Source organism: Cibotium barometz, chromosome 19, assembly GCF_041138505.1.
Source record: "Cibotium barometz isolate CiBa-2024 chromosome 19, ASM4113850v1, whole genome shotgun sequence".
Taxonomy (NCBI): Eukaryota; Viridiplantae; Streptophyta; class Polypodiopsida; order Cyatheales; family Cibotiaceae; genus Cibotium; species Cibotium barometz.
In genome coordinates, this window is record NC_141064.1 from 36,089,603 (window position 1) to 36,112,441 (window position 22,839).

The 22,839-nt window shown below is 39.4% G+C and overlaps 1 protein-coding gene across 1 annotated transcript; it reads left to right on the top strand.

The window, feature by feature from the left end:
* The first annotated feature begins 3,558 nt into the window (after positions 1-3,558).
* LOC147628524 (F-box/kelch-repeat protein SKIP25-like) lies at positions 3,559-4,859 on the top strand. Its single transcript, XM_086813062.1, has one exon. It carries the CDS (start codon positions 3,559-3,561, stop codon positions 4,840-4,842), a length of 1,284 nt encoding a protein of 427 aa, XP_086669188.1. The 3' UTR covers positions 4,843-4,859.
* The last annotated feature ends 17,980 nt before the right edge of the window (positions 4,860-22,839 follow it).

A 22,839-nucleotide genomic window follows, 5' to 3' on the forward strand; every position in this document is an offset into this window, starting at 1 on the left:
TTTCGCCTTGGGATATTTATTAGAGGTGTTATATGACTTTTGGAGGAAAGTGCAGGAGTTGTGGATGGGCGGCAGTACTCACGACAAAGCCACCATGGACGCAATTATATATAAAGTCAGAAATTGGATGTGCTTGCCTAATCGTGATGAGAGAAAATCTATCTTGCAAGTAGCAGCATTTTTTAGATCACTTAAGACTGAACCAGCAAGGGCGCAACGTCCGGCTGGTGGAGCTTTTTGTATCATTTAATCCTATTATGTAATTGAACATGGTGTCCGCCTTACTTTGAAGAATGACCAATGTTTTCTAGTGTGTGCAATGTTTTGAAGTATTTTTATGTTAAGTGGATACTTTCTGAGTCTTTGCATTTCATCTTTTATCCCGTAGTGTTTAAAATTAAGTTTTTGCGAATAATGATGAATTTGTCGTACGTTTTATTTTATAAAAGCCTAAAGTCATCTTTATTTGTCCTCTATTCGTGCAGACATGGGAGACGCACAAGCGAACGAGTGCCACGAGCTGGCTAAGAAGTCGTACGAGCGCATGAAATCCCTTGCACACAGATTGACTGCTCGTGAAGCGACTAGAACGGCGTGCCAGTTGTCAAAATGGGCAAACCCTTCTTATGCCCAATGGAAAGACATCAACAAACAAATAACCACAGATATGATTAAACAGATATGGCCATGCCCAGATGGCGAGATCAAGAAGGGAAGGTGGAAGGTGTCGCGGTGCAATCAAGATGACATTAGAAATAATGCCGAACAAATATTCTTAGAAGTGTACGGTCGTCCTCTCCATAATGTAGACACTCCACTATATTTTGCCAAGATGCTATATGCCCAGTTTGTCCTGCAAATGCCTGTGGACTTCGCTTCTAGAGAGGTCACTGTCAACACCCACGATTTGCATGAAGAGATAGTTACCTTCACAAGAGAGGAGCTTGCTCTCATGGTGGAAGGGGCTGGGCTAGAGCTGAGAACGCGGTCAAAGACAAGCTAGGGGCAAAGCTTGCAGAGAAGGAGCAAGAAGCAGTGAGATTGTCACAGGCCCAAACTCCCCCCCCGGCCAACAGAGAGGTTCAAGAGCAGCTCACTCGGCTTAGCCAAGATGTGCAAGGACTATCTGCACGTTTAAATCCTATGCATCAAGGGAATCATATTTCACATTTTTTGATGCATCCTGAGCTTGTGGGGGCTGCTAGCGGTGCTACTAGTTCCTCCACCTCACAATGTCCCGTGTGCTACAAACCATTCGATGGTTGGAGTGGCCACTATGTTCTACCATGTGGCCACTACTAATACTTGATATGCTTGGTGAGACAGATGTAGAATGTGTCCACATGTGCATTGTGTGGCATATCAATTAACCGTGGTATTGCTCGAACGCAAAGTTAAAGTGACTCTAACTTTGTCCCTAAATCTCCGCGAGTATTAGCTATGAACCACACTCTGCCCACAATTCAAAGAATTGAGGACTAGTGTCTCAGTAGCCTTAGGAGTGCCAACAAGGAAAGATAATAGCCCCTAAGATAAGGACGTTCTTTCCAAGAGGACGCTCCTAGCCAACCGGGAGCTTTATAAGCACTTCAAGGAAAGATGTGACGCCCCCAAAACAAGGACAATCTTCCCAAAAAACCGGCTGAAGGGTGTCGGGCGCCTTTTATTTATAAGAAATATGCCCGCCGGGATTCTTTGTTTCCCGACAGGGCCCGCCGGGAAACAAAGAATCCCGGCGGGCATATTTCTTATAAATAGAAGGCGCCCGACACCCTTCAGCCGGCTTTTTGGGAAGATTGTCCTTGTTTTGGGGGCGTCACATCTTTCCTTGAAGTGCTTATAGAGCGGGTTTACAGGAAATTATAGTAAGTTTTGGCCGGTAAGAGATCAAGTCTTGTGAATATATGTTGTGATCACATGTTTTAGAATGTTAATAACACGTTTTGTTAACGTGATCACGAATTTGTGAACACGTTTATGAAATCCTTGATTGGGTGAGCCCGTGGATAGGGTCATTATTTTCTATTGAGACAACACATATAAGTAGCATATAGATGGCTAGTAGCCTAGTATACCATGCTAAGATAAAGCACATTGAGGTGCATTTTCACTTTGTGAGAGAGAAGGTTCTAGCAGGTAGGTGATGTAGATATACTATATGTTAGCAGGTGTGGCTAACATCTTCACGAAGGCACTTGGTATAGAGAAGCTCTGTAGGTTTAGGAGCATACTCAGAGTATAGTGTGTGGAGTTGAGATATTGAGCTCAAGTACTAGTGTTGTAGACATTGATAAGCATCTAGGTGATAGCTTTCACACTTATACCACTAGTAGGGTTCGTGAGATTATGGTTAACATACTGCCAGTGGTGGATGGCAGGCTGTGTGACAACCACATTTGGATTCCTAGAGTATGGCATAGTTATAATGCCAGCTTATATAGTCAGGTTCACACTATGGACCAACCATTATATGTTATAGTAGGAAAGTACTTTCCCTTGTAGTTATAGCGCCAGCTCATATAGTCGAGTTCACACTATGGAACGACCATTGTATGTTATAGTAGGGGAGTACTTTCCCTTATAGTATGTACTCTTATCTTTTTATGCTAATGGTTGTAGAGAAGAAAAGAAGATGGAAGAAAATTCAACTATTCATCTCTCTCTCTCTTGTTTCTTACTTGAAAATATGTTTTTGCACTGTGCGCTTCCTCCATTATTCTCTCCTCCCTTCTTTTTTTCTCTCATGGGAACGTAGAATAATTATAGTAAGATCTTAACAGCAGTTATATACAAGAACCGATTCTATCACCTTCTTCACCATTCAACAAACTTCATAGTAAGTCCCATCTCTCATCTTTCCAAATAAAAGAGGTGAGTGTATGGAGGAACAAACTCCTAAAGGTTGTACTACTAAGTCTATGATGATAGCTTGTATGTAACTAGGCTACCATGTCTCTTGGGAACAATGCTCTTTTGTTAGTCTTTCCCTTTTTAGTGCACTTAGAGTTCTCACTATCTTTCTCTACCCTCATTGGGCAGGTTGATGTGAGACCACTTGTTTTAAACGTTTTTTCCCCATTGTAGGATAGGGAACCAAGGCATATAGGAGGCTGTTCACTCGGGCCAAAACGTGGGCATTTCTGTGCGGTGCCTTGCCACACATTTTTGGGGGGTCCCCTAAGGTTAATCTTCAGCTCAAGCTAGGATACCAGCCACTGGTCGGGTGTATGTGAACAGCCCCTAGCAAGTTGCATTTGGGAGTGGGATTATGAAAATAAAGACGTTATGACTTTACGTTTTCATATGTGAACGACGCTAGTGGATAGAGGTGAGGCGCCGTCGTGCTGGGCTTGCAAGCGGGCACCCCCTGTCACCGGTGACCGTGCAAGTGGTGGTTTAGAAGGTAGATTAGATGTGGCCATGAGGCGGGGCCGACGGAGATCCGGTTGTCTGGAACCTCATGTTGCAGCAATCCTTTTTATTCCGCATGTGTGTGTACGTGTGTGTGAGAGAGAGAGAGAAAAGGGAGATTGTTGCAGGCACGGGGCTAGCTTTTTTATGGCGCTGTCCCACGGCAAAAGTGAAGATGAAGATGTTGGTGATGATTGCAGCCACACAACCCCTCCTCCTGCTACCGCCTCCCCTCTTCCTTCTTCTTCTTCTGCTTTGGCAGCTGCAGTGTTGCCTGGGCTGCCAAATGAGCTTGCCACTCTCTGCCTGGCAAGGGTGCCCTCACTCTGCAGTTTATGGAGAGTTTGCAAGGCTTGGAGACGCATGTTATCGCAATCTCTTCTGTTTCAGACGGTCAGAAGCGAGCTTGGCTTGCATAGGCAGCAATGGTTGTATGTACTGCTGAGAACCCCTTCAAACGGATCGGGGTCCTTTGCGTGGCATGCCTTCGACCCGTTGTATACGTGCTGGCATCCCTTACCCCTTCTTCCGGACCCGGTAGATTTTCACCTCTCAAGCCCTACTTTCATTGGCCTCACCCACCCTGTACAATGCGCCAGCTCAGCCACCAAGCTTTTCATGGTGGCTCGATGTAAGCTCAGCCGCACGCCCGAAACCGCCCACCACCCTTCGATTCTCGAACCTGCGCTCGACTGCCCTTTCATCTTCGACACACTGTCCAAACAGTGGTCTAAAGGCTCCCCCTTCCGCGTGCCTCGAAGCTGGTGCGCCTGTGGCTTCGCCGGCGGCAAGCTCTACTTGGCCAGCGGATGTGGCAAGCTTTGGGACGTCTCCCTCTCCAAGTCCGTTGAATGCTACGATCCAGATTTCGACACGTGGACCCCCGTCGAAGGGTTGAAATCTTCGAAATTCAGCGGGGAGGCCATCACTGCTGTGAACTACCACGGCAGTCTTCACATGGTTAGCGGCAAAGGTGTCTTCGGGAAGATAGGAGTGATTTACAACCCGGCTACAGGAAAGTGGTCGGAGATGCCACGCGGGATGAGGGGTGGCTGGACTGGATCTTGCATTGTGGTGGATGGGAGGCTGCTGGCGTTAGATGGGTCGATTGGGAGGCTGAAAGGCTATGATGCGGAGGAAGATAGGTGGCTAACGTTGGTCGAGCACCAGAAGCTAAAGGATTTGGAGCAGGTGGTTGCAGCTCCGGGGAAAATATGTGGGCTAATCCGAGCAACCTTGGGTGGCAGCGGCAGCAGCAGCAGCCAGCAAGACCGTGTACGTGTGGTGCACCTCCGGGGCGGAGGCGGCGGCCAAATCAGCTTCACCGATGTGCTCCCACCCTTTACGAACGCGAAGGTTGTTGCGCTGCAGTTGCTCGCTAGCATGTTGATGGGAGGAGAAGAGCCATCTTGTTCACAAAAGCAAGCTTGAGTTTGCGTGACATTTTCTGTTAGTCCGCTGTTTTTTTAATTTAAACTTTCCTAAATATATATATATATTTTTGACCGCTTTATTATTCTGACGTGCCGCGATGATCAATCATGAACCTTTTCTTTTTTATAAATCGAATAGAGTAAAAAGGACTTTGAGTCACGAGGTACCGGTCACGGCTACAAACCTTTAAAGGCTTCACTAGTCCGCTTGCTGTCACCTTTCAAAGTTTTAAATGCATCGTCAGCCAATAGTGCTCAGCAGTTCATATATTGTATATCCTGCCAACTAGGCAGTCTCAACCTTGTATTTGGGCGGCTTGCCTCTCTAACTTAAGGCCTGTTTCCATGGCGGGCTTGGTTGGCAACTGGTTTTCACTCATGAAGAAGAAGACAAGCCCTCCTTTGAGTTCAACTTGTGGTTGTGAGGTGAACCCATAGGATTTGGAAGTGTCCATCTCACAACCGGCTGCAAATCTTAATGATCATGGAAATGGGTCTTTCACATTACGGAGCCAGTTACAAGCAGTTTACACTCTAGAGTCTACAGAGTCGGACAAACCCTTCGAAGGAGAGTCTCCAAACTTGGCCTTCTCGAATCCTAACACAGTGAATAAGCAAACATCACACTTGCTACATCAATATCGGTGTTTAGGGAAAATGTAAAATAAACCAAATTGTAAAAGTTGCTAACTTGAAAGTTGAGGGTTATATGTGCAATAAAGCAAGATACAAGTCTAAAAATTTGGTTGACATATATTCGAGTTACAAAAATTAAGTCCAACATACTTCAAAACTTCCAAGTCCAAAATATCATACACAAAAGCCTTTATTCACTCTACATGTGTATAAACATGTCTTGCTTGATCTCTCCACAACCTAATGGCATCTGTAAAATCAAAGCACATAAGCGAAGGACCTTCAATAGACACTCGAATGAGAACATCCATACTTTTTTTTCTCCAAACGGTTTCTCAACTTGTTTTTAATGATGTTTTGCACATTGAAACCTCTTTCACATACTGTAGTGCTGCAGCGTTGCAACATTGCAACTTGTGCCAAAGAAAGTAAGGTAGGATACTTCAGATGCTACACTTCATTTCTACCAATGAAACTCCATGTGACTTTAAGAGATTTTCCTTTCCAATCAGATATGCACCTTAAAGACATGGAACTCCTTTCCAATCATATACCCCTAAAGTTCACCTTAAAGACATGGAACTCCTTTTTTATCTATCTCTTTCATCTATCATTGCATCAATCTGAATGCCATCTTTTAAAGTGACAGTATTCCCATAATGTTTAACTAATGCATCTAATTCAAGTGCCCCATAGCTCTTTGAAATCTTTGGAAGAAAGAAACCCCAGAGGAGCAAGGATATTAAAGTTCTCAAAATGGATGAATCAACAAACTTGATTTATAACTATGATTTAATTTCTAAGCATAACTATGCTTGAAAATCAAGGGCTTGTGTTAAATCACTACCAATTGCATACCTTTCTATCCAAACACCTATCCCCCTTCATTGCCTTTCGCAATGTCCACAACCAAACATGTTGTCCACCAAACTCTAGTATAGATGGAAATCCAAATCCATCATGTCCCTAAATATTCACATTGATGTCCAAAGGACCAACAACAAACTTCACATCCAACATTGCAATTCTGAAGCCTATCAAACTAGGGATGTTTGTCACATCAACAAAGCTTTTTTGAAAAATAAGAGATAGAGGAGCTAAGTGATCAAGCATATCGACTAAAAAAATGTAACTTTTCTCCAAGTACAAGCTTTCAACAAATTCTACCATTGCTTTAAATAAATTAACTACAAGTTAATACATCAACCTTAGAAGAAGAATTGAATGAAAAAATTAAACGGAAAAATATTTACCAACACAAGATAAAAGCATTGGGTCTAATCTGTCCCCCCCACATATGATACCCGTGGTCTCACATATGAGTATTTCGATGATTTATTAAGATATAGTAATTTGATACAACCAATATATCTTCTCATTAGAGGAGAAAAGAGAAGATGGAAAGAAAAGAGAGCTTCATCCAACCTGCAATTCTTACAAACCATGTTTAATATCTCTCTCTGTCACACACACACTCATGAAATAATTAAACCATATAAGGAAAACAATAAGAGAAATTGATACTCCCTATAGACGTTTGCCTATCTTGGCTCCTTGTATGCATGTATAGGCCTGTAACTTATAACCAGTGTAACTCTCTAGTTTTTTGCCATAATATAATTGACATTAGGGGGCATTTAAACATAAAAGGGCCCTGTAAGGATCCTTAATTTTAAGGAATTAAGCTTAATTTTGTTGAGGCTTAAGGAGACAAAGCTCATAATGATGCTTGGGCCTAAAAAGTAGGGGATCTCTCTAATTTTTGAACTAGGTTTCTCTTTCTAGCTATTAAAACCCCCTACTAAGATCACTGATATCCACACTTTCATTCTTATTTACTCCAATTTAATAGTCATATTTGAAACTCCCCCCACATTCTGTTTCTTTCAATCATTAGTATTATTAATCACATTTCCTACCAACCTCTGCAATAAGATTCTCTCTCTCTCTCTCTCTCTCTCTCTCTCTCTCTCTCTCTCTCTCTCTCTCTCTCTCTCTCTTTTCCAAGCTCTCTTCTCCTATTGCGAATACAATAGGACAGCCCTGAGTCTATTTCCCTCTCTCTCTTTATCTCTCTCCCTCTTCACAATAGAATAGCCCTATTGTGAATACAATAGGACAACCTTGAGTCACTTTAGATTAGTCTCTTCCATTTTGGTTATGACAGAAATTCCTGATTCAACAAGAGTGTGGAAGGTGGACTTACATATTCGCATATTGAATGAATATGCACCAATCAAGAAAGAGCATCTGAATGCACATGAGAAGCATGCAAGAAGACAACAGGGTCGGACTAATGTGGATCTTTGGATTAATGGATATTTATATCCTCATGATCCTTCTTCACATTATCCTACACCCTTCACTGATCTCCCTTCATTTATTCAGTGCAACCGGAATCTTATTCTAGGAATTGATTGTGGAAGAGTAGAGAATTCAAAAGAATTGATTCAACCATAAAAACCATTGCTTTGTAAGCTTCAACTAAATCAAATCAATTGAAATTTAAACACTTAACAAAATTAAAATACTTAGCTCAATAGACCATATTGGGTGCAACCTTCCTCCCTCTTGTGCGTGGCCTCTCCCCACACGAGTATTTCTTTTTTTTAGCTTTCTTGTTCACCAAAATTAGGCCATAGCCCCCAAAATATACAAGATGTGCTTTTTAGAGAGCACGGCACTCTTCTTTAACAAAAATAGAGTGTCAAATATTGGGACTAAGGTAAAGCCATAGGCTTTAATAAATTCCACATAAATAAATTAATCTTTCCTAAAGTTCAAAATAGAAAAATCATTTACTAAGGTTGCAAGCTACTATGCTTGCTAAAAATGAAATGTGATGAACCAAGACATTTCTTCCAAAGTAAACTCTTCAATTCCCATAGTCTTCATCACCTGAAAATATAAGCCCAATTAATTATTAAATTAATCCCACAAATATTAAACAGGCATAAATCATCACCAACTCATGACTACCAGGCGTAAGTACCCCAGGAATCACCCTGCCATACAAACCTAACTGAAATAATCATAGATGGCCTCAAACATACGTCATATACTGCACGTATTAATATTTATAGTGGTATCACCCACGATATTAACCTAGCCGGCATGACGCAAGAGTAACCTAGGCGTCCCCAAATTACTCAAGAGGGGATAAATAATATTTTTCTAGAGGACTTAAAATATATTCTCATGACATTCAGTTTGTTGAAGAGGGTGAGAATGGGCTTCTTGGATATTGTAGAAGGTTAAGCATGAGCGATGCATGGAGAGTCCAATTCCTCCACTCACACACAAAGCTTACAAAGCACTTTGTGTAGTACACAACATGCACTATAAGATGCACAAAATAATATTGTAGAGCTAGAGAAAAGAGACAAAGATAAAGAGGCTCGCATTGTGAAGCTACAAGATACAATCTCTCTCATATGAAGAGCACCCTTGTGGGAGCAAGAGAGCAAAAGAGGACAATCAATACCATTCAAAAAATCGTAGTTGGTGGTGGTGCTCGTCGCAAGCGAAGAATCCATGCAGCAAGATTTGTTTTTTTACTTTTTGATTAAGAAATTTTTGGTTGTTGTTGTTATAAGCAATAGATTAAGTTTTTTTTTTGGTAATCTTTATTGGCTTGTGATAGGAACTTTTTGAAAGAAGCATGTGGTGATAATGGTCCTCAAGATTTTGGAGAAATATTACGTAGTTGTGTGAGGAGGCGTGACATTCTTTCCATTATTTGAGACCCACGCCACAAGAAGGCACGATAGGTACTCGCAAATGAGATAATGGATGACATTACCAATCTTCTAAGCATTGAGGAGGTTCAGAATGCATGCGATGAGGTGGACATTAGCACAAAAGGATATCAAGCCCTCCATCAATTGTTGCTAAAAGATACACTCCGCAAATCACAAGGAATATTTTTTCTGTCCCCAAAAAGATAAGATTAGCAAAGAGGAAATGTAATGATGATGTGCAACGTAAAATTGGAGAGTACTATTGCATCAATGATACATTAACCATTGGAGCTTGGGGGAAAAAACAAAGCACAAATGGTAAGTATCCCTCTACAATGAGTTCAACAACATATTTGTTGATCTGCAACGTCTTCAGAGAGCTATGATCTTATTCTATGGGCTGCCTAAACCGTATGTAAGTAATTTTTTACATTATTTTGCAAACTTAAAAAAAAATCTTTCAAGTTCTAAAACTTATCTACTTTTGTTTGTCATGCAAGGTGACAAGGTAAGTTTTATGTACTTCAGTGTCCAATTTCAGAAACTCCTCTTTATGTTCATTTTCCACATCTAGTAAACCCCTGGCAGCTTCACAACCATCTGCTATAATTGCAAGGCAATAATCCTCCCTTAATTATAAAGCTTTTATATGGGGGGAGAGAGAGAAGAATAAAGTTCTTGCCATTAATAACAAAGGAGGGCAGCCCAGGGAGGATGAAGATTGATTTTAAGTGTTCTCCATGCACAGATGATCCCTCATCAATAACAGTGGATGCCTTAAAATCTGCCACATCAAAACTTGTGCTTAGAAGCTTCTCCTCATAAGAAACTAGGTCCATAACTTCATCAGATTCCATCTCTATGACAAATGAAGCTTGTGCATCATTTTGACCCTTCTAAACTTCCAGTTCATCCTTTGTGTAGTCCTCTTTGTCTGCATGAAGAAAAAGATAAGCCACAAATCCAAAGTAGTACTCAAGAACTTTGCACTATTCAAGACATATCTTTATCCTCTTATCTTCTGAATAGGCATCCCACCTGCCTGACATGCTCTTCTTTTCAGATGAGGATAGGGCAAAGCTAGACATGTGAACAAATTGTGATGATCCCTCATTTATAATTTCTGTACTAACAAATTTACTATATGCCTCCCACTCTTTCCCTGACATGGAGCTTGCCATGTCCTTAACAATTTGTTCTAAATTAAAGGGCATGTTAAATATAGGCTCAACATTTGGAAGACGCTCATCGTGCCCAGCTCTCCTTAATAAATCAAATAGGTTCTCATTTGGAAGACGCTCATCGTGCCCAGCTCTCCTTAATAAATCAAATAGGTTCTCATTGGCACTAGGCTTATCTTTAACCTCTTCAAGTGCCTCTACATCTTCCAAAGGATCATAGGAGTGAACCACTTGCTCCATGTTGGCCACGACGTGATGACAAATAACTAGTAAGAAGTGAAATTGACTATCACACGGTGAACTGCATGCGAGGGAAGCCAATCCATGGTGCGAGGACGAAGAAACACCTATAAAACAAACCCTCTTATCGCACGGTGGAAGGGGCAAAGAAAAACATAAATAATAAAATAAATAAATTTAAAGAAGGAACCAATATATATAGATCTTATTAGGGCTGACATCATACATGTACAATGGAAGTGAAGGGCTAACATCAACAAATTGTGCCTTTGTGCCACGTGTAGGTCTGACATCATCACATGAGGCCACGTGTAGGACTGACATCATCACCAGAGTGACACGTTATAGGGCTTACATCAGCCATGCAATGATGACATTGCATTCTATAAAATGGGTAAAATATTCATATATTTTTTTGTCGGCGCGAAAAGTTTTGTTGCATACCATTCTGTAATTTCCATCTACGATGCGAATACTACCATCCGTCAGGCACTCAGTATAATTTTCGCACCGTGGACAACGTCCTCCCTCGACGACACGAATAGCTTTGTCCGGTAGGTTCCAATCACGCTCTTTGCACCATGGACAGTGACCTCCCTCAATCGCTCTGAACTCCTTCTCGCCCTCCTCCCACGGCGCAAGAAGTAGACACATCCAGCAAGCTCCAAAACCTTCTATCGTACCGTGGACAGTGACCTCCCTCAATCGCTCTGAACTCCTTCTCGCCCTCCTCCCACGGCGCAAGTAGACACATCCAGCAAGCTCCAAAACTGTCTATCGTACCGTGGATAGCATCTCGCCCTCCTCCTACGGCGTGAGTAGACGCATCCATCTCACGCTCTGATCTCTCCTATTACACCATGGCTTCCTCGCAGTATGGCTCATACAAAGAAGACTATGAGGATGGTTTACCTAGATCCCTCTCTTTCTAAAGATTCAGTGCCAGAGAAAGAGCTAGAGGCAACCACTTTAAAGCAACCATTAGAGAAGAAACAAGTAAAGGGCAGAACCAATTTATCCAAGGCAAGAACTTTCCCAGAGACAAAAGAAATTGTTTGCTGAGATTAGGCAAGCACATGAGGCTACACATCTGCTCATCCCTAGGGCACCATTCCTTAGAATTGTAAGAATAGTTAGTGACAGTATCAAAGGGAAAGGATATATAGACAGCAGAGCAATGCACTTGCATGTCTTCAAGAAGCTTGTGAAGACTTTCTTATAGACTTCATGAATGATAGCTTCATATGTGCTGCCCATGCAAGAAGAGTCATTTTGATGGACGAAGACATGACACTTGTTATAGCAGGGTGAGGTACAGGTTTGATAAATTTCTGCATCCTTTACCAATGAGGGATAGGAAAGCCTATGAGATCCTTGCAATTCCCCCAAAATTGAAAAGGAAATCAAAGGTAGATGATATTAAAGTTAAAGAAATTACTTCCCCTCCTAAGAAGAGTAAGAAAAGAAAGTTAGTTAAGAAATCTAAGCCAGATGATAAGAGTTCTGAGGAGGAGGAGGAGGAGGAGGAAGAGGAGGTGAAGGAAAAGGAGGAGGAGGTGATTGGAAAGGTCTCACATGTGTGTGATAGCTTAGAGACCCTTGTGCAGTTGGAGAAGGCCAATACTCAGAGGCTTGCCTAAGTACCAGGGCAGCTAATCTGCAATGTTGGAACAGTGGAGGAAGACTATCTCTATATTGCACCTAGGGACCTCTACATGCTTGTAAATAAGGATAGGGAGATCAATGACACTGTTGTTTTCATGTGTATAAGGTATTACATTTTTCACATATGTATATTTTCTCATATGTTAATATTTTCTCATATTTTGTTCATTCCTTTCGATAAACTCTTGTAGGGTACTTATAAAGGAATTGCTTCCAAATCAAGTTAACAAAATATTTATTTGTGATCCCTTAGTGTTACTGGCATTGATTGATATGAAGAAGAAGAATTCCGAGCTGGCATTCTATTTCAGGCCAATGAGAAATAAGAACATTTGTTTTGTTGTTTTGCCATATGTAGAGAGGTTCGTCTCTAATAACTGATGATTCCTTTGTGTTTTGCAAATATTTGTCATACGATATTTTCTTTCTTATATCTTTTTCTTTTTTCCAGTGGGCACACTGGAGTGCTTGTGTCATTAATCTTCTGAGAAGGGCTGTTATTTTCATGAACAGTCTAAATGGCATGCATGGGCAGATTAAATTGTAAGTTCTTAATAACTTGAATATTGAGCTTGATTCTCTATTTTCCTTATATTCAAATTAAGTAGTTCTCCTTGATAACTTGAATATTGAGCTTTATTCTTTATTTTTCCTTATATTCAAATTTGGTTTTTAATAGGGCATGTAAGAGAGCTATTGCAGCTATTTATGAAGATGAATATCCAAATTATAGAAAGGAGCCAGAGTATAAGTTTTTGAATCAGCCAGTGGCTTTGTAAGATTCCTCCCTCCAGCTTTTGAGGTGTAAAGGTGTAAGAACCTCCCCTTCTGCTCTTGTAATTATTCCCCTCTCTGAAATAGAAGAAAGATATTGTTTTACCCTGTTTTGGCCTAGAGAGAGAAAATGTCTAGAGAGAGATAATCCAAAATTGAGATATCTTTGAATATAAAAATTATCCTAAAGTCTAAAATGGATTCCCCTGAAACAAAAGTTCAAAATAAACTTTCCAATGTGCATTAGGAATTAATTGAAAATGGTATAAGGGACCTTAGCCTAAGGGTCTACATTTTCATAAATTTTTGGATTATAGTCCAATTAAGGTCCAATGGGCCAATTGGATTAATCCAAGTGTTGGGATGAGATAAATCCAAAAGAATAAAAGAAAATACCAAAAAATGAGTAAATGTTCACATAAGATGAAGAGTTGACTGAGTACAAGGTTTATTAGTTAAAAATTATGAGATATTTTAGAATAATGATGCATTTTTGACACCTTGGTAAGGAAGGGGGGACTCTTGAGGTAGGTGCCTCTTTCACATGTGTGGAAGGATTTTTAATTCAAAAAAATTGTGATATTTTTATCTTTCCTCTCTCTTGGATCAAACCAAATCAAAAAGGGAGCCAAACTGGTCCAAATCAAATTGAGTCAAACTAAACCTGGAAAATTCTAGAACCTAGTTGGACTTGGTTAGTGGCCTCCCTCACCTATAAATAGATCCCTAGTCATTTGTAATCGAATATTGGAGCTATACTATGACACTATTATATTAAAATAATCATATTTTCTATTATCCTTTAAATTTTCCTCTCTTGGGAGCTTGGAGCTCTCTCTCTCTCTCTCTACGAAAACTCTTGGAGTTGCTCTTCTCCTCTTGGTGGACCAATTGATTGGTCGGGGGCTTCAGTGCGATTAGAGAATAAGGCCAAACTTGGAGGTAAAATCAAATTTTATGGTTTTTTTCCTATTTTCTCAATAACTTTCTTCTTCTCAACCCCTCTCAGCTTGAGAAGCTTTCTAAATGATTGTTTTAATTAAAATCAAGTTTTCCCTTAAAGTCTTAATGCTTAATTAAGAGAAAGTTAATCTTTATGCTGCTTATTTATAATGCTTTCTTTAAGTAAATCTCTCTCTAAAATAATAGACATCTTTATGGCTAAATCCCTTGAAAAAGGATGCTTCTCAATGAAAGTCTCTTAATTCAAAGCTAAACTTTAGGCTTGATAAGCTAGAGATTAAGAAAATTATATTTTTATGATTTTATGTTAATAAAATAATGGTTATTTCTTTTAGATTATTTATAAGTAGTTAAAAACTACTTTGATTGATTCTAAATGAGAAATAGATTATCCTATCAATTTGGGAAAAGAGAAATAATGGAATTAGCTTAATCTAGTGAGATAATCATAATTAAGTTTATGATTATGGTGAAAATTGATGAGAATGGATGAAGGACGATGGGAATACATATGACTAGATGCGGAATAAGCAATGTGAATTGATGTAGAAGAATAAGGAATAACAAGAAATGATGTGGAACAATGTGAAAAGATGAGAGTTTGTTAGAAACTGTATTTATGAAACGTGTTTTTAAATGGCTGTTTTATGTCAAGAATGCTGGGGAAGCATTTTCACCATCTTGTCAATGAGATCGCGGAGACCTAAGTGATAAAGTTGCGACAGCTGATGGAGAGTCAATGGAGGACGTCTCGGGTAGCAAGGTCGGCCGAGGTCTTGACCAGCCTTGGTTCGATATTTAAATGGTGAGCTTTCGGTACGGTGGATGAGGGACCAAGGAAGCGGCCTATCAGTGAAGTGCTAGGTGACCTGTGAAGGATCCTAGAGGGTGCTGACCATACGGTGCTCGGCTCTAGGTTGCCTGTGAGACCCCCGCCCCCTCCACGGTGCCCCCTCTGAGGGCGCTTGGCGACGGAAGCAGCGTCAGCGTGGGCAGGGATCCACACTCGGGGCCTTGCCCACCACGGATGTCCGGACAAGAGTCTAGTCCACCGGTTCCTCCAAAACCAAACCTGGCAAAGCTTCCCTTGCTCGAAAGGCATGGGCAATTCCTCCAGGGAAAATCTTCAAATGGGAGAATTAATCTAACGGGTCAAAGTCTTAACTATTCAAACGGGTCAAAGTCTTAACTATTCAAACGGGTCAAAGTCTTAACTATTCAAATTGATGCGACCGAACCTGAAATCACATGGTCAGATCAAAGAAGAGACTTGCACTTGGTCCATAGAATCACCACAGCTGTTTTCCTCCATTAATGAGGCACAGCCCCGCTGATTCCCTCCCACAGAACAAGGGTCTTCTCAGGACTTAATCCATCTAACGTAACTAATCATAACTTAATGGTATCTCAATCCCTTGATCGAGTCTAACCCCAAGTGGCCCATGGGTTACCCACTGTATTGGTGGGATTCCTTTATAAGGATTTGGTTATGTTTTTCTTGGGTATTGAGGAAAAGAGTTCCCAGGCTCCCTAGCCGACGTTTCCCGCAAAAATTAAGGTAGGCATACCACGTACACACCCAATATGAAATTGCCATTATAATAGAATCGGCTGTCTTTAAAACAATCCTTCAATGAAAATCATAATATTATTGATCATCATCATCATCCTCCAAAATTCTCAGTCCATTGTATTACAAAATATGTCATCTGAACTCTCCATTGTCGAAGACCAACTAGCCAACCAACGAGATCCAATATCAAAATTTGATTCATAAAAGTCATTCTTTTTAGTCTATCCGTATCTTCCTCGACGCACGTATGGGTGTCCTAGCAACCGCGAGCCTGTGCATCACCTGGTCAGAACCCTCTAGGATCCTACTTAGGTGTCCCAACACTTCACTCAGGGACCGCTTCGTCGGTCCTCGCCCATCGTACCACCGAAAACGCACCATTTCAACCGTACTGAGGCTAGTCAAGCCGCGAGTGACGTCCCTCGATGACTTCCTGCCATCTGTTGGCAACGAGTCTCTTCTTAGATTAAACACATACCAAATGCTTCCTCCAGCATTCTACCGTAAAACAGTCCTTTAAAAGAAAACAGAGGTTCTATGCAAGTAAAATTCCTAGTTTGAGATTGGTTCCACAAAAACCCTTTTTCCTTAATCCGCAATTTCATAATGAGAATCCTTGATCTCTCATCAAGGTAATCTACCCATCATTTGACTGACTGTCCAAATAGAGTCTTGGTGATTTCAGTCAAGGAAAAACTAGTTAATTCAACGGTAGTCTATTCTTTGTATTAATAACTGGAATCGGTTCATGAGGTTTTTGCTTGATTCAGATCGAGAGATGGACATGTAGTTTGCTGACCGTCCCTCTCATAGTTGTGGTCTAACAAAATCATTCGATTTAGTTCTAGCTTTGAATTCAAGGATTTTCTTCAGCAGATAAACATCTACTGAACTTCTAACCGTAAGGAAATTTCAACTTTGTGAGTTTCATTCCTTCTTAACCACATAATAGATTAAGAATTGGTTTTATATGAGAATATCGGATTTTAATGAAAATACTCTTCTTCCATTTAATCTAATTTTGGGTAAATACCAATTTAGTGATTTAACCACATAAAATATCTAAAGATATTCTTTCTACCACTTAATTTATCAACCCTAATTTTCTAGGTGGAATTTTGGTGACAATTCCTCTTTTGTCACCAAAAATTAATTCAAATCTTTCTCTACTTAAATACCATAGAAATTCTTCTTTTAACTAAATACCAATATCCATTTTTTTAATAAGCTTAAAATTCTCTTTTTCTTATTTAATGGTTGGATTCCAATTGTCATGGGAATTCCTCTTTTATCATAAAATAAATTTATCTAAAATTACTTTTTAAATTAATCAAAAATATGCACTAAATCAATTATGCCAAGAATTTCACTTTTACCATTTAAATGGTTGAATTCCAAATGACATGGGAATTCCTCTTTTATCATTTAAATTTTTCTCATGCATAAAAATAAATTTATCTAAAAATCTTCTTTAAATAAAAAATATTTATTATTTTGATATATCATATTTTCTCTTTTTCCATTTAATTACATGGATCTCCATTATCATGGGAATTCCTCTTTTTGCATAAAAATAGAAATACCAAAAATTTCTCATTTCTCTAATTAATTATTTACGCATAAATACTAAAAATTAGTTTTCCATGAATGTAATGAAAATTATTCTTTTAGCATAGGATGACTAATCCAAGAATATGGTAGGAAGTCCTCTTTTCACAATATGCATAAAAATGAGTTATGTATTAATTTCTAAATTTTTTGCCATAGCTCCGCTGCTATTACTGATAATTTTTAATATTTTTAGAAAGAATAATACTTTATAATATAATTATAATATAATTATGATAGATTAACTATCATTGGACCTAAATCCAATTTGTGGAATCAAATAATAAGTTTACTATAATTTTATTAGCATAAAAGCATAAAAAAACCATTTTCTAATCTCTAGCTTAACGAGCATAGAGTTTGATTTTTGAATTGAGAATTTATCAATGAGAAGCATCCATTTGAATAAGAATTAGTCATAGGAATGACCATTCTTTTGGCGAGAGAGAGATATATATTTAAAAAACATCCTAATTAAGCATAAATATAAACTTTTTGTAATTAATCATTAGAATTCTTATAGAGAGCTTAATTTGCATTGAAAAATAATTCATTTGAAACTTCTCAAGCTTGAGAGGGGTTGAGAAGTGAAATCATTGAGAATATTAAAGAAAAGCATGGAATTACATCTTACCTCTTGATTTTGCTTGCTTCTTTCTCTTAGAAGGAACCCCCCAACCAATCAATTGGTTTAGTGTGTTGAAAGGAAAGCTCCAAGGATTGTTGAAAGGAAAGCTCCAAGGATTGTTGAAGAGAGAGAGAGAAACTCCAATCCCTCCAAAAGTAGAGGATTTTTTAAAGGGATAATAGAAAATATGCTTATTTTAATGTAATACTGGCATGGTCTAGTTCACAGATGAGAATACAAAAGAATGAGGATCTATTTATAGGTGAGAGAGGCCACTAACTAAGTCCAACTAAGTTTTAGAATTTTCCAGCTTCAGTTTGGTTGAATTTGGACAAGATTTGGACCAGTTTAGCTCCCATTTTAATCCAGTTTCATCCAAGAGAGAGGAGAGATAAAAATATCTTAATATTTTTGAATTAAAAACCCTCCCTCACATGTGAAGGAAGCGCCTACCTCAAAGGTCTCCCCCTTCTTACCAAGGTGTCAAAAATTCATCATTCTTTGCAAAATATCTCATTTTTTAAGTAATATCTCATAATTTTTAACTAATAAACCTTGTACTCAGTCAACTATTAACACCATATTAGAGAATTTGGGAATCTCCCAATTCCCATTTTTGAATACTAAAAAAGGGGGACATGGATAACATGTTTGTAAGTTTCTCAAAGCCCTATAATGTGACCTATCATTGGAAAGCGCTTGAAAAATGGGATCTAAAGAGCCATAAACCACTCATTTTGGATTACTGGTGTTCAAGTTATGGAAAATCCAAAGTTTTGACCACATGTCCCAAACTTGTGGAAAATTCCCATATTCCCCAATATGGTGTTTCTTCATCTTATGTGAGCATTTACTCATTTTTGGGCATTTTATTTTATTTATTGGATTTATGTCATCCCAACACTTGGATTAATCTTATTGGCCCATAGGAACCTTAATTGGACCATAATCCAAAAATTTCAGAAAATCTTGACCCTTAGGCTAAGGTCTTTTAAATCATTTTTAATTGATTCCTAATGCACTTTGGAGAATTTATTTTGAACTTCTGTTTCAAGGAAATATATTTTTGATATTTAGAGAATTTGTTTATCCAAAAATATCTCAATATTGAATTACCTCTCTATAGAAAGTTTCTTCTCTCTAGACAAAAACAAGGAAAAATAATATTTTCTTGTATTCAGAAATAGGGAATAATTATAGGGGATTGAAGTAAAGCTTATTCATTATTTAGGATGAGGAGGAATCTTACATCCTCTCCCACTTGAAAAACGCGAGATATCTTCATCTCGCAAAGTGGGGGTAATCTTTCGCCAACTCTTTTTCTTTCTCCCACGTGGCATCTTCTAGAGGGAAGAACTTCCACCTGACTAAAAATTCTCTGAGGACTTTGCTCCTAAGAATCTTCTCTCGAACGTCAAGGATTTCCTCAATTTGGAGGACCATCTGGCCTTGAGTCGGAGAGATCAATTGTTCATCATCAAGCACATGACTTGGGCTGGGTACATATTTCTTAAGCAAACTGACATGGAATACATTATGTACCTTGAGATGGGGAGGCAGAAGAAGTTTATAGGCTAGATCACCCACTTTCTTTATAACAGCATACGGTCCACAGTATCTGGGAGAGAGCTTCTTGTACTTTCCTAAGGATAAGGAACTTCTTTTTGGTCGTACTTGAATGAAGACCATATCTGATTCTTCAAACTCTCTCTTTGATCTCTTTCTATCTACATACTACTTTTGCCTATCTTGGACTGCCTTTATATCTTTACACAGATTGTTTGCATTTGCTGGTCCATGTCATCAAGCATTTGTCTGGACATCTTGACTTTGATCAATGGGTTGGACCAAGTCAACAGTGTAAGGCAATCTTGTCCATACAAAGCTTTGAAAGGACTCATCCCAATGCTTCGATGATAAGAAGCGTTGTAAGCAAATTCAACTAGATGCAAATGGCTTGACCACTTCTTGGGTTCCCTGCCGCGCCGCAGCATGATCGAAGGATATCTTCTATTACTTGGTTCACTCTTTTAATCTAGCCATCTGTTTCAAGGTGATAGGCTATGCTGAGATCCAAGAAAGTTCCTACTATTTCGAAGAATACAGTCCAAAATTTCGATGTGAATTTAGGATCTCTGTTACTTACTATCCTCCAAGGTAAGCCATGTAATATGAAGATCTCTTTAAGAAAAACTCTGGCAACATCCACTGTAGTGTATGTTTCTTTCACTGGAATCAGATGGGTAACTTTGGTTAGCTTCTCAACTACCACAAAAATGGAGTTGTAACCTGATTGCACTGAAGGTAATCCAGTGACAAAGTCCATATTGATACATTCCCATTTCATCTAAGGAATGTCTAGAGGCTGCAGTTTCCCTGGCATCTTGACTCTCTTTGCCTTGACTCTTTGACACATTAAGCAATCCATTCTCGCACTCAGTGATGCAAGTTGAGCCATAAGGCCCTTCAAATGAGAGATAAAGGCTTCAATGTCGTCTCCCTCTTTGAGCTCCAAGCTGAAAAATTCAATTTTAAGTGAGATCTTGGAATTCTTACCACGAGATCCATAGAGCTTGTCAAGCTCATCCCATTTCTCCTTTGCAGTCGAAATCTGGTCCACGTGATGAATAAGAGCCTCATCAAAATGGAGCATGATGATGGCTTGTGCCCTCTCATCATCTTCAATATCTTCAGCCTTAGTTCGATCAATAACATTAGTGCCGGAAATGAATGGCCAAAAACCTTTGGACATCATCTTATACTTGACAAGAACTTGCCAAGTGTGGAAGCCCTCTCCTGAGAACTTCTTAATTTGGGTGTTTTCCTTTGACATTGGGTATTGAAGGGAGATTACAAGAGTGTTAATGGGCTGATTTATGAAAAAGAAAACCAAAAAATTTGTGATGTTCTTGGCTTTAGTAGAAAGAGAATGGCTTATAAGAGTGCAACAACAAGCCAAGGTTGTTGCATAAAAGGAGATTAAGTTGATGAAGCTTATGGTTTAGCACTTAGGGTGTGTGCCCAACCACAAATTCTGATGGAGATGAGCTTCATTAGTGTCAAAGAAACACTGTCTTTGGTGATTACGATCACCATTAGTGTTTAGCAACACTATTAGTGCTTAAGAGCACATTTTTTAGTGTCAAATGACACTTGCATTGGTGATTAGATGCACCATTAGTGTTTAAGAACACTCCTAGTGCTTAGAAGCACTCTGTAATGTCAAGAGGCTCCCCTTTGCTGATGGCTACACCCACCAATGGTGTTTAGCAACACCTTTAGTGCTTATAAGCATAGGAACCATGTACACTTGATGAAGGTTGATGACAACAATGAGGCTTTTGAACACCTCATGGTGTATGCCCACCACTTCAAAAGATCTGGAAAGCAAAAGCACTTTCAAGGAGAACTTAACTGATTAAGATCAATTAAGCAAGGATTAGTGTAAAAAACACTATTTTTGAAGCTTTTATTGAAGCTTCCATGGCTTCCTCATAGGGCTGACTTGGTTTTGTGGTTCTTGCGCATGCTTTAGGCCGCCATTAGGGCTGAAAATTAAGAGAGTAAGCCCTTAGGTCATGGGATTTAAAATCCCTAACCTCACAATGCCCATAATTGCCTACAGATGATGGCGAATGGGCTGTACGATAGCAACGATGTAGAAAAACATGCGCCGGCTTGCTTAGAGCTCAATGTTGCAGCCTGCTTAGACCTCAATGTCGCGGCCTACTTAGAGCTCAATGTCACAGCCTCTTGAGGGTAAACCTAGCAATTGATAGTATAAATTTGAGCGCCCAGGTGTGCTATTGAACATCCTAGTTGAGAGCATGCCAAGATATGGCTGCTGGAAGGTCTCCACTGGCTAGGGGTTTAGCTCCGCAAGAAGTGAGGTGTGGATAACCTAGTCTACACCACAAAAAATGTGAGGTCCTAATCTACCCAAGCTCTAGATACCATGTTGAGAGAATGTGGTGCTTATGCTGCTAGATCAAGATGAGTGGAGGAGAGAGACCCAAAAATACAAGAACAAAGCTTGTTTATTAAGTTTCTTATGCATACTTGGCCTTTACACTCTACATAATGCCTTCTAGCTTTGCCTTTAAATAGGTGAGCTAGTGGACCATAAGTCCATTCACACACACACCCTTCTCCTACCCATTGAAATGACCTTAGTCTTTTAATATATGTATGGATGTGGATGTATGTGAAAGAATGGATGTGGATGTGTATGTGAAAGAATGTGATGGATGTGGATGTGTATGTGAAAGAATGGAATGGATGTGGATGTGGATGTGAAAAAATGTGATGTGATGTAAAGAGATGTGATGTGACATGAATATATGTTGATGTGAAGTGATAAATGTGAATGTATGGATAGATGTGGGTAGTCGTACATGTGAATGATTGGATGGATGTGGATGAATGAAATGAGATGTGATGTGACATGAATATATGTTGATGTGAAGTGATAAATGTGAATGTATGGATAGATGTGGGTAGTCGTACATGTGAACGATTGGATGGATGTTGATGTGAAGTGATAAATGTGAATGTATGGATAGATGTGGGTAGTCGTACATGTGAACGATTGGATGGATGTGGATGAAAGGTAGGGTAGAAGGTCATTGCACAGTACGTAGTCGTGCCCTCCTTGAAAACTTTCAGGGAAGAGACAGTTGTCTTTTGGATTAACACATCCCTTGAAAGGGCTATCATCAATAAGCAATGTATTCTTCTTATTGCAAATATCTTGGCACTGATTCCAAGCCTTGAGTAAAGGTTTAAACATAGCCTCAACAGTAGGCTTATCTGGCCTATACACTTTTCGAAGATTATGGATATAACATTCTTCTTGTCCCCACAACATAAAGAAATGATATTTCTTATGTGCATACTGTTCCAAAGTGTTTACATAGGCACAAACATTCTTGTGTAGCATGGTGGACCAATTACCAATATGAAAGTACTGGCAAATCTCATCCAAAAA